General features: G+C 42.1%; 1 protein-coding gene across 3 annotated transcripts in view; it reads right to left on the bottom strand.

Moving 5' to 3' along the window:
* The window catches only part of pde8b (phosphodiesterase 8B), a 117774-nt gene that overhangs the window by 22851 nt on the left and 76485 nt on the right, over window positions 1-18438 (bottom strand). For all 3 annotated transcript variants that reach the window (XM_061907892.1, XM_061907894.1, XM_061907893.1), the window contains 8 exons: window positions 16809-16868; window positions 16667-16724; window positions 16519-16607; window positions 16362-16440; window positions 9641-9766; window positions 9494-9582; window positions 9371-9425; window positions 5275-5326 (listed from right to left, as the gene is read on the bottom strand). In XM_061907892.1, the coding sequence (XP_061763876.1) occupies window positions 5275-5326; window positions 9371-9425; window positions 9494-9582; window positions 9641-9766; window positions 16362-16440; window positions 16519-16607; window positions 16667-16724; window positions 16809-16868 (608 nt within the window). The remainder of the gene's footprint in view (window positions 1-5274; window positions 5327-9370; window positions 9426-9493; window positions 9583-9640; window positions 9767-16361; window positions 16441-16518; window positions 16608-16666; window positions 16725-16808; window positions 16869-18438) is intronic.

Genomic DNA, 18438 nt, shown 5'->3' on the forward strand with positions numbered 1-18438 from the left:
AGTAGCAATCAGTGAGTAGCAACCAGTGACCAGCTAGTGACTAGCCACTAGCAGCTATCTAACAACTAGTGAATAGCCACTAGCAGCCAGTGTACCAACCAGCAAGTAGCGACTATCAAGTAAGGACCATTGACCACTAAATAGAAGTAGTGACCAGCGAGTATCTACCAGCAAGTAGCAACTAACAAGTAGCAACCAGTGACCAGCAAATAGCGAGTAGCAACTAGTGACCAGTGAGAGGCAAATAGCCAATAGTGACCAGCGAGTCACTACCAGCGAGTAACTAAAAGCGACTAGCAAGTAGCGACTAGTGAGTAGCAACCAGGGTGTAGCCACCACCGACTAGCAAGTAGAGACTAGCGACCAGCTATTAGCTACCGGCGACTAACAAATAGTGAATAGTGACCAGCAAGTACCAACCAGCAAGTAACAATCAGTGAGTAGCAACCAGTGACCAGCTAGTGACTAGCCACTAGCAGCTAGCTAACAACTAGTGACTAGCAATTAGCAGCCAGTGTACCAACCAGCAAGTAGCGACTAACAAGTAGCGACTATAAAGTAAGGACCAGTGACCACCAAATAGCAGTAGTGACCAGCAAGTATCTACCAGCAAGTAGCAACTAACAAGTAGCAACCAGTGACCAGCAAATATCGAGTAGCAACAAGTGACCTGTGAGAAGCAAATAGCCAATAGTGACCAGCGAGTAACTAAAAGCGACTAGCAAGTAGCGACTAGTGAGTAGCAAACAGGGGTAGCCACCACCGACTAGCAAGTAGAGAATAGCGACCAGCTAGTAGCTACCGGCGAATAGTGACTAGTGACCAGCAAGTACCAACCAGCAAGTACCGATCAGTAAGTAGCAACCAGTGTCCAGCTAGTGACTAGCCACTAGCAGCTAGCTAACAACTAGTGACTAGCCACTAGCAGCCAGTGGGTAGCGACTACCAAGTAGTGACTAGTGACTAGCAAGTAGTGAGTAGTGACCAGTAGGACCAATCAGCAAGTAGCGACTAACAAGTAAGGACCAGTGACCACCAAATAACAGTAGTGACCAGCAAGTATCTACCAGGAAGTAGCAACTAACAAGTAGCGACTAATAAGTAGCGACCAGTGACCAGCAAAAAGCCAGTAGTGACTAGTGACTAGTGCATAGCAACCAGTGGGTAGCGACCACCAACTAGCAAATAAAGACTAGCGACCAGCTAATAGCTACCGGCGACAAGCAGCGATCAGTGAGTAACGACGAGTGACCAGCGACTAGTGAGTATCTACCAGCGACTAGAGACTATCCATTACCAACCAGTGGGCAGCGACCACCGACTAGCAAGTAGTGACTAGGGATCAGTAAGTACCAACCAGCAAGTAGCAACAAACAAGTAGCGACCAGTCACCAGCAAATAGCGTGTAGCCTAGTAGTGACTAGCCACCAGCAACCAAGTAGCGACTAGTGAGTATCTACAGGCGACTAGTGAGTAGCAACCAGAGAGTAGCGACCACCACCAAGCAAGTAGAGCTTGTAGCTACCGGCGACTAGCAAGTAGTGACTACTGACCGGCAAGTACCAACCAGTAAATAGCGACTAACAAGTAGCGATCAGTGAGTAGCCACCAGTGACCAGCAAAATAACCAGTAGTGACCAGCGAGTAGCGACCAGCGTCTAGTGTATAGCAACCAGCGGGTAGCGACCACCGACTAGCAAGTAGGGACTAGCGACCAGCTAGTATCTACCGCCGACAAGCAGCGATCAGTGAATAACGACCAGTGACCAGCAAATAGCCAGTAGCTACCAGAAATTAGCGAGTAGCAACCGGCGACTAGTGAGTATCAACCAGCGACTAGTGAGTAGCAACCAGCGATTAGCGACCACCGACTAGCAAGTAGAGACTAGCGACCAGCTACTAGCTACCAGCGAGTCATGAGTCGCTACCAGCAACTATTTACCGGCGACTATTGAGGATCAACCAGCGACTAGTGAGTATCAACCAGCGCCCAGTGAGTAGCTACCAGCGACTCGTGAGTCGCTACCAGCGACTAGCGAGTTGCTACCAGTGACTCGTGAGTAGCTACGGGCGACTAGTGAGTAGCTACCGGCAACTACTGAGTAACTACCAGCGACTTGCGAGTTGCAACCAGCAACTAGCAAGTAGAGACGAGCGACTAGCTAATAGCTACCGGCGACTAGCGAGTCGCTACCAGCGACTCGCGAGTAGCAACCAGCAACTAGCAAGTAGAGACTAGCGACTAGCTAGTAGCTACCGGCGACTAGCAAGTAGTGACTACTGACCAGCAAGTACCAACCAGCAAGTAGCGACTAACAAGTAGCAATCAGTGAGTAGCCACCAGTGACCAGCAAAACAGCCAGTAGTGACCAGCGAGTAGCTACCAGTGACTAGCAAGTAGCGACCAGCGACTAGTGAATCGCAACCACCGGGTAGCGACCACCGACTAGCAAGTAGAGGCTTGCGACCAGCTAGTAGCTACCAGTGACTCGTGAGTAGCTCCTGGCGACTCTCGAGAAGCTACTGGCGACTCGCGAGTAGCAACCGGCAACTAGCGAGTAGCTACCGGCGACTCGTGAGTATCAACCGACGACTCGTGAGTAGCAGCCAGCGACTCGTGAGTAGCAGCCAGCGACTCGTGAGTAGCAGCCAGCGACTCGTGAGTAGCAGCCAGCGATTCGTGAGTAGCAGCCAGCGATTCGTGAGTAGCTACCAGCGACTCCCTACCAACGACTTGTGAGTAGCTACTACCGACTAGTGAGTAGCCACCGGCAACTAGTGAGTATCAACCAGCGACTAGTGAGTATCAACCAGCCCCCAGTGAGTAGCAACAAGCGACTCGTGAGTCGCTACCGGCGACTAGCGAGTATCTACCGGCGACTAGCTACCGGCGACTCGTGAGTATCAACTGATGACTCATAAGTAGCAGCCAGCGACTCGTGAGTAGCTACCAGCGACTCCCTACCAGCGACTCGTGAGTAGCTACTGGCGACTCGTGAGTAGCCACCGGCAACTAGTGAGTATCAACCAGCGCCCAGTGGGTAGCAACCAGCGACTCGTGAGTCGCTACCAGCGACTAGCGAGTTGCTACCAGTGACTCGTGAGTAGCTACGGGCGACTAGTGAGTAGCTACCGGCAACTACTGAGTAACTACCAGCGACTTGCGAGTTGCAACCAGCAACTAGCAAGTAGAGACGAGCGACTAGCTAATAGCTACCGGCGACTAGCGAGTCGCTACCAGCGACTCGCGAGTAGCAACCAGCAACTAGCAAGTAGAGACTAGCGACTAGCTAGTAGCTACCGGCGACTAGCGAGTCGCTACCAGCGACTCGCGAGTAGCAACCAGCAACTAGCAAGTAGAGACTAGCGACTAGCTAGTAGCTACCGGCGACTAGCAAGTAGTGACTACTGACCAGCAAGTACCAACCAGCAAGTAGCGACTAACAAGTAGCAATCAGTGAGTAGCCACCAGTGACCAGCAAAACAGCCAGTAGTGACCAGCGAGTAGCTACCAGTGACTAGCAAGTAGCGACCAGCGACTAGTGAATCGCAACCACCGGGTAGCGACCACCGACTAGCAAGTAGAGGCTTGCGACCAGCTAGTAGCTACCAGTGACTCGTGAGTAGCTCCTGGCGACTCTCGAGAAGCTACTGGCGACTCGCGAGTAGCAACCGGCAACTAGCGAGTAGCTACCGGCGACTCGTGAGTATCAACCGACGACTCGTGAGTAGCAGCCAGCGACTCGTGAGTAGCAGCCAGCGACTCGTGAGTAGCAGCCAGCGACTCGTGAGTAGCAGCCAGCGATTCGTGAGTAGCAGCCAGCGATTCGTGAGTAGCTACCAGCGACTCCCTACCAACGACTTGTGAGTAGCTACTACCGACTAGTGAGTAGCCACCGGCAACTAGTGAGTATCAACCAGCGACTAGTGAGTATCAACCAGCCCCCAGTGAGTAGCAACAAGCGACTCGTGAGTCGCTACCGGCGACTAGCGAGTATCTACCGGCGACTAGCTACCGGCGACTCGTGAGTATCAACTGATGACTCATAAGTAGCAGCCAGCGACTCGTGAGTAGCTACCAGCGACTCCCTACCAGCGACTCGTGAGTAGCTACTGGCGACTCGTGAGTAGCCACCGGCAACTAGTGAGTATCAACCAGCGCCCAGTGGGTAGCAACCAGCGACTCGTGAGTCGCTACCAGCGACTCGTGAGTTGCTATTAGCGACTAACTACCGGCGACTAGCGAGTAGCTATCGGCGACTAGCGAGTAGACAACCGGCGACTCACGAGTTTCTACCGGCTACTAGTTAGTAGCTACCAGCGCGTAGTTAGTAGCTACCGGCGACTAGTGAGTACCAACCGGCGACTTGTGAGTAGCTATAAACGACTCGTGAGTAGCTATCGACGATTCGTGAGTAGCTATCGACGACTCGTGAGTTGCAACCAGCGACTAGCGAGTAGCTACCGGCGACTAGCGAGTAGCAACCGGCGACTAGCGAGTAGCCAGCGGCGAGTAGCGAGTAGCAACCGGCGACTAGCCAGCGGCGAGTAGCGAGTAGCAACAGGTGACTCGTGAGTAGCAACAGGTGATTCGTGAGTAGCTACCAGCGACTCGTGAGTAGCAACCAGCGACTCCCTACCAGCGACTCGTGAGTAGCTACTGGCGACTCGTGAGTAGCCACCGGCAACTAGTGAGTATCAACCAGCGCCCAGTGGGTAGCAACCAGCAACTCGTGAGTCGCTACCAGCGACTCGTGAGTTGCTATTAGCGACTAACTACCGGCGACTAGCGAGTAGCTATCGGCGACTAGCGAGTAGACAACCGGCGACTCACGAGTTGCTACCGGCTACTAGTTAGTAGCTACCAGCGCGTAGTTAGTAGCTACCGGCGACTAGTGAGTACCAACCGGCGACTTGTGAGTAGCTATAAACGACTCGTGAGTAGCTATCGACGATTCGTGAGTAGCTATCGACGACTCGTGAGTAGCAACCAGCGACTAGCGAGTAGCTACCGGCGACTAGCGAGTAGCTACCGGCGACTAGCGAGTAGCTACCGGCGACTAGCGAGTAGCAACCGGCGACTAGCGAGTAGCCAGCGGCGAGTAGCGAGTAGCAACCGGCGACTAGCCAGCGGCGAGTAGCGAGTAGCAACAGGTGACTCGTGAGTAGCAACAGGTGATTCGTGAGTAGCTACCAGCGACTCGTGAGTAGCTACCAGCAACTTCTGATAAGCAAGCAGGGGCTCAAACAAGTGCGAGTGCAAAGAAGAGTTACCTGAGTGAGAAGAGTCCAAACCACTTCTGTCTTCCTTGAGGAGTTTGTGCACCTGACACAAAAAAAAGGAAAGAAGGTGACAATGTGAGGAATAATTGTGTAAAAACAGATGTGTGTGTGTGTGTGTGTGTGTGTGTGTGTGGAATGTGATGGCCAGCAGGAATGGAAGCCATTTGGCAGCGGAATGCGAAAGGCTGACTCACCTTATGCTTATTTTCTTATCTACACACACACACACACACACACACACACACACACACACACACACACACACACACACACACACACACACACACACACACACACCCACACACACACACACACACACAAACACACACACACACACACACACACACACCAGGCGAGAGAGCTAGCGCCTCTTTCATGTGCACAAACAGCCTGGACCGGAGCCCTCATCCAGCCTCGCGCTTAGCCCGGCGTGACGGAGCCGGACTGGACTGGACTTGAGACTGGACTGAGACGCACCGGATTGGCCGCAGTCTGTCCCGCTATTAACTCACTCCTTTGTCCAGATCTTCACCAACATTACCACCCCCGCACAAATCTGCATAAGCCCCCCCAACACTTCACCTTAGGAAAACTACTCAATTATGGAATAAAAAGTCACATTTATGAGACAAAAAGTCAAAATGACGAGATGAAAAATCGAAAATGAGATACAAAAATCGAAACAATAAGATAAGAAGTCAAAATGATGAGATAAAAAGTTGACATAATGAGATGAAAAAGACGTAATCGTGAGACAAGAAAGTCATGATTATGAGATTAAAAACCGAAATGATAAAATAAAAAAGTGGAAATGATGAGATAAAAAATCGAAAAGTATGAAATATAGTCATAAATAGGAGATAAATCGAAATTTAATAAAATTATGAGATAAAAGGAAAACATTTGAAATAAAAAAGTTATGATTATGCGATAAAATAGTTGCAATAGATTAAAAATTGAAATGAGGATAAAATAATATATATCTCATAATTAGGATATAAAAAGTCGAGATTATATAAGAATAGGCGAAATTTTTGGATAAAAAGTAAAAATGATGTGATAATAATGAAGTCATAATCAGGAGATAAAAAAGGCACAATATGCAATGAAAAAATTAAATGATGAGGTAAGAGAGTTGAAACTATGTGATAAGAAAGTCATAATTATGAGAGAAAAGTCCGAAGCTCAAATATAAAAAGTTGAAAGTCTAAGATAGGAAACATGTAACTGATAAGATTAAAAAGTCATAATTAGTCAAAGTTGGAATTATATGATAAAAAGTTGTAACTATGAAAAAAAGGCTAAATCATGCGATAAAAAGTTGAAATTAATAATAATTATGACTTTCCTTTCTTATAACTGACTTTTTATCTAACAATTTTGTCTATTTCATAAGTATGACTTTATCTCATAATTTGGACTTTATCTTGTAATTATGACATTTTATCTGATAATTTTTACTTTTATCTCAAAATTACGACTTTAGTTCGTAATTATGACTTTTTGTCTCAATTTCGACTTTATCTCATAATTTTTACTTTTATCTCAAAATTACAACTTTTTAGTTTGTATTTATGACTTTCTAATCTCATAATTTTGACTTTCTCATAATTATATTTTATCTAAAAATTTTGACTTTGTCTTATTTTGACTTTTTATCTCATAATATTCACTTTTATCTCAAAATTACGACTTTTTTGTTTGTATTTATGACTTTTTATCTCATAATTTTGACTTGTCTTATAATTTTGACTTTTTATCTCATAATTATGAGATTTCATTCCTCGAAATTATGAGTTAATGTCATAATTATGAGATTTCATTCCTCGAAATTATGAGTTAATGTCATAATTATGAGATTTTATCTCATAATTATGACATTATCTCATAATTATGACATTATCTCATTATTTTTTATATTATCACATAATTTCGAGTTGTATCTCAAAAGTACAACTTTTAGGTTTGTAATGACTTTTTATCTCATAATAATGATTTTTTATCCCATAAATATGACATTTTATCTCATAATTATGACATTTTATCTAAAAATTTTGACTTAGTCTTATCTTGACTTTTTATCTCATAATTATGACATTTTACCTCATAATTTTCACTTTTATCTCAAAATTACGACTTTTGTTTGTATTTATGACTTTTTATCTCATAATTTTGACTTTATTGTCTTTTAATTTTGACTTTTTATCTCATAATTATGAGATTTCATTCCTCGAAATTATGAGTTAATGTCAAAAAATTTTATCTCATAATTATGACATTATCTCATTGTTTCGATTTTATCACATAATTTCGAGTTGTATCTCAAAATTACAACTTTTTAGTTTGTAATAATGACTTTTTATCTCATAATTATGACATCTTATCTCATAATTATGACATTTTATCTCATAATAATGACTTTTTATCTCATAATAATGAGATTTTATCTCATAATTATGACATTTTATCTCATAATAATGACATTTTATCTCATAATAATGACATTTTATCTCATAATTAGGAAAAGTTATCTCATAATGACTTTTAATCTCATAACAATGACTTTTTATCTCATAATTATGAATTTATCTCATAATAATGACTTTTGATCTCATAATTATGACATTTTATCTCATAATTACTTTTTACCTCATAATAATGACTTTTTATCTCATAATTATGACTTTTTACCTCATCAATATGACATTTTATCTCATAATGACTTTTGTATCTCATAATTATGACTTTATCTCAAAATTATGACTTTTGATCTCATAATAAGGACTTTTCATCTCATAATAATGACATTTTATCTCATAATTATGAAATGTTATACCATAATAATGACTTTTTATCTCATAACAATTACTTTTTATCTCATAATTATGAAATTTTATCTCATAAAGACTTTTTACCTCATAATAATGACTTTTTATCTCATAATAATGCCATTTTATCTCATAATTATGAAATGTTATACATAATAATGACTTTTTATCTCATAACAATTACTTTTTATCTCATAATTATGACTTTTTATCTCATAATTATGAAATTTTATCTCATAAAGACTTTTTACCTCATAATAATGACTTTTTATCTCATCAATATGACATTTTATCTCATAACAATGACTTTTTATCTCACAATTATGACTTTATCTCATAATTATGACTTTTTATCTCATAATTATGACTTTTTACCTCATCAATATGAAATTTTATCTCATAACAATGACTTTTTATCTCATAATTATGACTTTATCTCATAATTATGACTTTTGATCTCATAATGACTTTTTATCTCATAATTATGACATTAGATCTCATAATAATGACTTTTGATCTCATAATGATGACTTTGATCTCATAAAAATAACATTTTATCTCATAATAATTACTTTTAGGGACGGTGTGGCGCAGTGGGAGAGTGGCCGTGCGCAACCCGAGGGTCACTGGTTCAAATCCCACCTAGAACCAACCTCGTCACGTCCGTTGTGTCCTGAGCAAGACACTTCACCCTTGCTCCTGATGGGTGCTGGTTGGCGCCTTGCATGGCAGCTCCCTCCATCAGTGTGTGAATGTGTGTGTGAATGGGTAAATGTGGAAGTAGTGTCAAAGCGCTTTGAGTACCTTGAAGGTAGAAAAGCGCTATACAAGTACAACCCATTTATCATTTTAATCTCATAATAATGATTTAATCTCATAATAATGACTTTTTTCTCATAGTAATGACTTTTTATCTTTAATTATGACTTTTTATCTCATATTTATGACTTTATATCTCATAATAATGACTTTCTCATAATGACTTTATCTCGTAATAATGACTTTTTATCTCATAATAATCACTTTTTATCTCATAATGACTTTTTATCTCCTAATTACAATGTATCTAATCATTTTGACTTATTTAATAATTAATATATTTTTTATCTCACAATTTCCTCTCTTATCTAATCGTTTGGACTTGTCATCTCATAATTTGGACTTTTTTATCTCATATGTATGACAGCTGGTTGGGGTATATTTGGCCGGGTAAAGTGTCTTCCACACAAAAGACGAAAATCAAATAAGTAGAGACTGACTTGATGGTTGTTGTCCACGTGAGCTCTCCTGATGGCCACCAAGTGTCGGATCTTCCTGTGGAGAAGAATTAGATCTGTCAGCGTGTTGCGTCTCACCCGCGTCCTTCGCTGCTGCTGCCTCACCCTCCTTGGCCCGTGACGGGCGTAATGTTGACGTGCTGCTGGATGCTGTCGCCCGACTTCTTCCAGCCGTAATAAACCCCCTGCCACTCCTTCACAGACACCACAGCGTCAAGCCCCGCCCACTTCCCGCAGAGGCCCCTAACTCACCTTTCCTTGTCGAACACAGGTGTTGACCGTGTCCTCTGCTCGGTTCTTGTCGCTCTTGGGCAGCTCCTTCCCCAGCAGCTCCCCCTTGTGGTAGCCCATCATGCGCTCATAGGCGGGGTTGACGTACTGGCAACACAAACATCGCAAACAACGAGTGCGGCTAGTGCCATCAAGCAGACTTGGGACTAAAACGGCCATTTCTCTTGGCTCGCATCGATTTCATGGCCATCAGAAATCACCCGGCTTATGAAGAATCTGACCAATCACGGCTTTGAACACTTTCGCGTCGCCACGGCGGCGTTTCATCTTTTTTTGGGGGCGTCGCACGTCACAATGAAAGAGGCTTTGCGAAACATGAAATGCCATTTTGGGACTGAAATGAGTGCTGGCAGGGTTGAAAATGCATGGCGAGTACAGACACAAATGCATACACATTGGCACTAAGGCGTTGCCTACAGCCACAGTGTATCCAGAAAGACACAACAAAAAAAGTGAGCTATTTCTTTTTTTTTCATAAATTTGCAAAAATGTAAAAAAAAAAAAAAAATTGGGTCTTGTGTGTAGATTAAGGATAAAAATGTATTTTTATTCCATTTTGGAAAATGCGGAAAAAGTGGCACCAAGGCGTCGTCGACAGCCACAGTGCATCCAGAAAGACACAACGAAAAAAGTGAGCAATTTGTAATTTTTTTTTTTTTTTTTCATAAATTTGCAAAAATTTGAAAAACAAAAACATTTGGGGTCTTATGGGGTATTGTGTGTAGAATTTTGAGGACAAAACTTAATTTATTCAATTTTGGAAAATGCGGAAAAAATGGCACCAAGGCGTCGCCTACAGCCGCAGTCCATACAGAAAGACACAATGAAAAAAAGTGAGCGGTTTCTTATTTTTTTTATTTTTCATAAATTTGCAAAAATGTAAAAAACTAAAAAAAATGGGGACTTATGGGGTATTGTGTGTAGAATTTTGAGGACAAAACTTTATTTATTCAATTTTGGAAAATGCGGAAAAAGTGGCACCAAGGTGTCGCCTACAGCCACAGTGCATCCAGAAAGACAACGAAAAAAGTGAGCAATTTCTTAATTTTTTAATTTTTCATGAATTTGCAAAAATGTAAAAAACAAAAAATGTTGGGTCTTATGGGGTATTGTGATAATGTATCCGTATTTTCCAAAATGGAATATGTTATATTTTGTCCTCAAAATTCTACACACAATATCCCATAAGTACAACGCGATTTTCTTTTCTTTTTTTTTTGGACATTTTTGCAAATTTATGGCAAATATAAAACTGAGAAATTGCTGACTTTATTATTATCATTATTATGAGTATTTATTTATATTCAAAAAAATGGTTTGAATGTTTAAAAGAAAGAAATTTCTTACTTTATTATTATCATTATTATTGGTATTGATTTCTATTTAAAAAATGGCTGGTTAGACAATATTTAAGTGAACATAATTTGTGATTACATGGAGTAAATATATATTTTTCTCCCAAAATAGAAAGAAATAATATATTTAGTAAGAAAAGTGACAGTGGCGGGCCACATCTTTATCCACATTTTCCAAAAAGGAATATGGTATATTTTGTCCTCAAAATTCTACACACAATGCCCCATAAGGACAGTGCGATTTTTTTTTAGACATTTTTGCAAATTTATGAAAAATATAAAACTGAGAAATTGCTTAATTTATTGTTATCATTATTATTAGTATGTATTTCTATTTAAAAAAAATAGTTTTAATGTTTGAAATAAATAAATTGCTTACTTTATTATTTTCAGTATTATTAGTATTTATTTCTATTGAAAAAATGGTTTTATAATATATTTTTGCATGATTAGACAATATTTAAGTGAACATAATTTGCGATTACATGGAGTACATATATATTTTTTCTCCCAAAATAGAAAGAAATAATACATTTAGTAAGAAAAGTGAGAGTACTTTATTAATACATTTTATTTCCAGCCTTTCCAGGGCCAAATAAAATGAAGTGGCGGGCCACATCTTTATCTGCATTTTCCAAAATGGATTATATTTTGTCGTCAAAATTGTTAACCCAATAACCCATAAGGACAATGCGATTTTTATTTATTCTTTGAGACATTTTTACAAATTTATGAAAAATATAAAATTAACAAATTGCTTACTTTATTATTAGTAGTAGTAGTATGTATTTCTATTTTTAAAAAATCGTTTGAATGTTTGAAAGAAAGAAATTGCTTACTTTATTATTATCATTATTATTCATATTCATTTCTATTTAAAAAATGGTTTGATAATATATTTTTGCATGATTAGACAGTATTCAAGTGAACATATTTTGTGATTACATGAAGTAAATGTATTTTTTTTCTCCCAAAATAGAAATAAATAATATGTTTAGAAAGAAAAGTAACAGTACTTTATTGATACATATTATTTCCAGGCTTTCCAGGGCCAAATAAAATGAAGTGGCGGGCCACATATTTATCTGCATTTTCCAAAATGGAATATCTTAGATTTTCTCCTCAAAATTCTACACACAATACCCCATAAGGACAATGCGATTTTAATTTTATTTTTTTGGACATTTTTGACTATTTATGAAAAATATAAAACAAAGAAATTGCTTACTTTATTATCATTATTATTAGTATGTATTAATATATTTAAAAAAATGATTAGAATGTTTGAAAGAAAGAAATTGCTTACTTTATTATAATATTTATTATAAATATTAATTTATATTTAAAAAAATGGTTTGATAATATGTTTTTGTATGATTAGAAAATATTTAAGTGAACATAATTTGTGATTACATGGAGTACATATATTTTTTCTCCCAAAATAGAAAGAAAGAATACATTTAATAAGAAAAGTTACAGTACTTATTATTTCCAGGAGGGCCATAATAAAATGAAGTGGCGGGCCACATCTGGCCCACGGGCCTTGACTTTGACATCTGTGTTTTGGTGGATCCGTTTTGCATGAATAAGCGCATGTAAAATGATTGACAGACAACATTTTTTTAGCACAAACGTGTCCCTGGTCTCGTTGATGAGAATTTTAAGTTAAAGGCCTACTGAAATGAGATTTTCTTATTGAAACGGGGATAGCAGGTCCGTTCTATGTGTCATACTTAATCATTTTGCGATATCGCCATATTTTTGCTGAAAAGATTTAGTAGAGAACATCCACGACAAAGTTTGCAACTTTTGGTCGCTGATAAAAAAGCCTGGCCTGTACCGGAAGTAGCAGACGATGTGTGCGTGACGTCACGGGTTGTGGAGCTCCTCACATCTGAACATTGTTTACAATCATGGCCACCAGCAGCGAGAGCGATTTGGACCGAGAAAGCGACGATTTCCCCATTAATTTGAGCGAGGATGAAAGATTCCTGGATGAGGAAAGCAAGAGTGAAGGACTAGAAAAAAAAACTAGACGGCGGAGCAATTCAGATATTAGACAAATTTACTAAAATCATTCTGAAAAATCCCTTATCTGCTTATTGTGTTACTAGTGTTTTAGTGAGATTATATGGTCGTAGCTGTACAACTTGAAAATCGGAGGGGTGTGGCCACGGGTGTGGTGACCGCCAGTGTCTCCGAGGGAAGCCACGTTTCTTGACGAGGCAAAGGCAGCCAGGCTGAGATTTTTTTTTTTCCCCTCCACCACGGTGGAAGCATCAGACGGTCGGGGGCGGCCGGTGAGAGGAGGCAAGTGAGTCCGCAGCTGCCTCTTTGACAGGTGCAGGAGGAACGACGCAAGCTCTCCGCTCATGTCTACGGTAAGAGCCGACTTATTACCACGATTTTCTCACCGAAACCTGCCGGTTGTCATGTGGTAGGGAACCGTGTTCGCTTGACCGCTCTGTTCCATAGTAAAGCTTCACCGCTATCTTTCGGGAATGTAAACAATGAAACACCGGCTGTGTTTGTGTCGCTAAAGGCGGCCGCAATACACAGTTTCCCACCTACAGCTTTCTTCTTTGACGTCTCCATTATTCATTGAACAAATTGCAAAAGATTCAGCAACAGAGATGTCCATAATAATGTGGAATTATGCGATGAAAAAAAGACGACTTATAGCTGTAAATGGTGCTGGAACAAAATGTCCTCTACAATGCGTGACGTCACGCGCACGCGTCATCATACTGCGACGTTTTAGCACAGGGGTCGGAAACCTTTTTGGCTGAGAGAGCCAAGAAGCCAAATATTTTAAAATGTATTTCCGTAAGAGCCATTTATTGTTTTTTTAACACTGAACACAACGTACATTTTTAAGTAAGACTAAAATTTCTAGAGTATAATAGGTCTCTTATTCTTTGTAATAACATTGTTATTCTGAGGCTAACTGTGGAGGGGGCGTGGCCTGCAGGCCTGCAGCGAAGCAGGGTGTGCCAGGACCGGCCTAGAAATCAGCAACGAGCGTAGATGGCCCACCTGGGCCTTGTTATCTAATCACCTGTCGCTCTGTTTGTAAGCAGCAGCCAGGGAGAGAGACGGGGTTGGGGCTAGAGCCAGAGTGCGAGCAAGAACGAAAGAGAAAAAGACAATTGCTGGAAAGCAACTGACGTATTGAAAAATAAAGCAATATTGTAACCCTGAAACAGGCTCTCATGTCGGTGCTTGGTGGTCTGAAGAACCCCTAGGAGGGCAAGCCCCACACCAACCAATAATAAATAACTTCTTACCATTAACGCAACTTCTTGAACAAGTGCGGTAGTAGAAAATGGATGGATGGATTAAAAATGCACAAGAATGTTTTATATCTTGAACATTATTTTTAACACTGTTAAATACTCACGGTATTAGCTTTCACTGTTATGCTGATGACACCCAACTCTACATGCCCCTAAAGCTGACCAACACGCCGGACTGTAGTCAGTTGGAAGAGTGTCTTAATGAAATCAAACAATGGATGTCCGCTAATATTTTGCAACTTAACGCCCAAAAAACGGAAATGCTGATTATCGGTCCTGCTAGACACCGACCTCTATTTAATAATACAACTCTAACATTTGACAACCAAATAATAAAACAAGGTGACTCGGTAAAGAATCTGGGTGTTATCTTTGACCCAACTCTCTCCTTTGAGTCACACATTAAAAGCGTTACTAAAACGGCCTTCTTTCATCTCCGTAATATCGCTAAAATTCGCTCCATTTTGTCCACTAAAGACCCCGAGATCATTATCCATGCGTTTGTTACGTCTCGTCTCGATTACTGTAATGTATTATTTTCGGGTCTCCCCATGTCTAGCATTAAAAGATTACAGTTGGTACAAAATGCGGCTGCTAGACTTTTGACAAGAACAGGAAAGTTTGATCACATTACGCCTGTACTGGCTCACCTGCACTGGCTTCCTGTGCACTTAAGATGTGACTTTAAGGTTTTACTACTTACGTATAAAATACTACACGGTCTAGCTCCATCCTATCTTGCCGATTGTATTGTACCATATGTCCCGGCAAGAAATCTGCGTTCAAAAGACTCCGGCTTATTAGTGATTCCTAGAGCCCAAAAAAAGTCTGCGGGCTATAGAGCGTTTTCCGTTCGGGCTCCAGTACTCTGGAATGCCCTCCCGGTAACAGTTCGAGATGCTACATCAGTAGAAGCATTTAAATCTCACCTTCAAACTCATCTGTATACTCTAGCCTTTAAATATACCTCCTTTTTAGACCAGTTGATCTGCCGCTTCTTTTCTTTTTTCTCCTATGTCCCCCCGTCCCTTGTGGAGGGGGTCCGGTCCGATGACCATGGATGAAGTACTGGCTGTCCAGAGTCGAGACCCAGGATGGACCGCTCGCCTGTGTATCGGTTGGGGACATCTCTACGCTGCTGATCCGCCTCCACTTGGGATGGTTTCCTGTGGACGGGACTCTCGCTGCTGTCTTGGATCCGCTTTGAACTGAACTCTCGCGGCTGTGTTGGAGCCACTATGGATTGAACTTTCACAGTATCATGTTAGACCCGCTCGACATCCATTGCTTTCGGTGCCCTAGATGGGGGGGGTTGCCCACATCTGAGGTCCTCTCCAAGGTTTCTCATAGTCAGCATTGTCACTGGCGTCCCACTGGATGTGAATTTTCCTTGCCCTTTTGTGGGTTCTTCCGAGGATGTTGTAGTCGTAATGGTTTGGGCAGTCCTTTGAGACATTTGTGATTTGGGGCTATATAAATAAACATTGATTGATTGATTGATTGAACACTGTGATTACAAGTGGAATTATGCATTACTTATCATGTCAAGCAATGTCAGCTCAGATTTACCTGAGAGCCAGATGCAGTCATCAAAAGAGCCAAATCTGGCTCGCGAGCCATAGGTTCCCTACCCCTGTTTTAGCGCCGGATTTAAAACTGCTATTTAGTAAACTAAACCGGCCGTATTGGCATGTGTTGCAATGTTAATATTTCATCATTGATATATAAACTATCAGACCGCGTGGTCGGCAGTAGTGGGTTTCAGTAGGCCTTTAAAGTACCAATGATTAGGTAATTAGAAATGTCCCTATTAGGTGTGGCGAAAATTGTCCCCTGCATTTGACCCATCTCCCTTGTTCACCCCCTGGGAGGTGAGGGGAGCAGCGAGCAGCGGCGGTTGCCGCGCCCGGGAGTAATTTTTGGGTGATTTAACCCCCTAATTCCAACCCTTGACGGGAGGTAACGGGTCCCATTTTTTTATAGGGTTTGAACTCACGACCTACCCATCTCCAGGCGGTGTTACTCCCCTACCTGCACCACGTGGTCTTCACTCGTGATCTCCACAGCCTCCTGGCACTTCTCCAGCGCCGCGAACGCCGCGTTGCAGGCCCTGCCGGAGCGGGAAGGAGGGTCCACAGTGGGGAAGTAAGGACGAGCGAACCGGGGGTTGGGTCGGCGGCGGCGGTACCTGAGTTTGAACCGGCAGCGCACTTCCCCGTGCTCTAACTGGAGCAGCTGGTTGTAGCAGGCCGACACGCTGGCGCTCTCCACGAACCTCTGGCGACAAGAGCTCAGATTGTTGCGCTTGCATGCGGCCAAGTGGTGCGTTTACGTACTCGGCTGAATCCGGCACAGAGCAGCGGGAGAACCGAGGGCTCGTCCTGGTCGGGCGGCCTGCGAGGAGACGGAGGACACAAGCGTGAAGGCGGGGGGGTGGGGGGTGAGGGGGTGGCTTTCTGGAGGCGAGCGGCGACTCACGTGGGCGGCACGATGGCGAGGATGACCGTGTTCTCGGAGGGCTTGGTGGCACGGATCATCCTGCGGGAGCACGGGAAAGCATTGTGAAGTGAAGTGAATTATATTTATATAGCGCTTTTTCTCAAGTGACTCAAAGTGAAGTGAAGTGAATCATATTTATATAGCGCTTTTCTCTAGTGACTCAAAGCGCTTTACATAGTGAAACCCATTATCTAAGTTACATTCAAACCAGTGTGGGTGGCACTGGGAGCAGGTGGGTAAAGTGTCTTGCTCGAGGAGACAACGGCAGTGACGAGGATGGCGGAAGCGGGGATCGAACCTGCAACCCTCAAGTTGCTGGCACGGCCACTCTACCAACCGAGCTAAACCGCCCCAAGGTGGGAACTAATACGTTGGCATGGAAACAAACAAAACCAGGAAGTGCAAAACGTGACTGAATGTCCAAAATAAAATTAAAAAAAACATGATCCATAGGTGTGAAAATCTTGGGGTTCGTCACCAACTAACTCGGACAATACCGCCTGTTTGGGAATCGTGTGCTCTACTTCAACAAATCTACAAAAAAAAAAATTCCAGGATTTCAGTTCAAATCCAGGATTGGGGCGCTCACACGCAATTCCTTCAATTATTAAAGCGCTTTACGTAGTGAAACCCAATATCTAAGTTACATTCAAACCAGAGTGGGTGGCACTGGGAGCAGGTGGGTAAAGTGTCTTGCCCAAGGACACAACGGCAGTGACTAGGTTGGCAGAAGCGGGAATCGAACCTGCAACCCTCAAGTTGCTGGCACAGCCACTCTACCAACCGAGCTAAACCCCCCATTGAGTCGTCAAAAAACTGTCGCCGCCATGACGACGTGCAGTGCTGCTTTTAAATTACCGTAATTCTTGTACTATAGGAAGTATTTCAATGGTTGAAATCTGCACTTTTGGGTGTTATAGGAGGTATTACGGTAATATAGGTCACAGCAGTGGGACTAAGAATGAAGCAGAGGGGGCGGGGTTTGTGTTCATGTGTCAGATACAGAAGCAGATTTTTACGTGATATTATATCATATTGTCGGTGTTTATTAGGGACCGAATGTCCCTTTGGGACAGAGGACCCTATTGTATTTCTAAGGTTTTATTATTATTATACCGCCGCCTCTTTGAGCTGTAATTTGACCCCCTTAACATGCTTCAAAACTCACCAAATTTGACACACATCAGGACTGGCGAAAATTGCAATCGAATCAAAAAAGCAAAACCCAAAATTGCGCTGTAGCGCCCCCTAGGAAAAAACCGACAAAACTGCTTGTAACTTCCCTTGGGAATGTCGTAGAGACATGAAACAAAAACCTCTATGTAGGTCTGACTTAGACCTAGATTTCATTCACTGACATCCTTCAGCAAAAATCAACAGGAAGTTGGCAAAAACCCCTTCAAAACAAAAGTTTCCTAAAAAATGTCATATTTGCCTCTTTGAGCTGTAATTTGACCCCCCTAAAATGCTTCAAAACTCACCAAACTGGACACACACATCAGGACTGGCGAAAATTGCGATCCAATTAAAAAAACCAAACCCCAAAACTCAATATTGCGCACTAGCGCCCCCTAGGAATAAAACACAGACAAAACTGCTCCTAGGAAGA

Source organism: Nerophis ophidion, linkage group LG08 (assembly GCF_033978795.1).
Source record: "Nerophis ophidion isolate RoL-2023_Sa linkage group LG08, RoL_Noph_v1.0, whole genome shotgun sequence".
Taxonomy (NCBI): domain Eukaryota; kingdom Metazoa; phylum Chordata; class Actinopteri; order Syngnathiformes; family Syngnathidae; genus Nerophis; species Nerophis ophidion.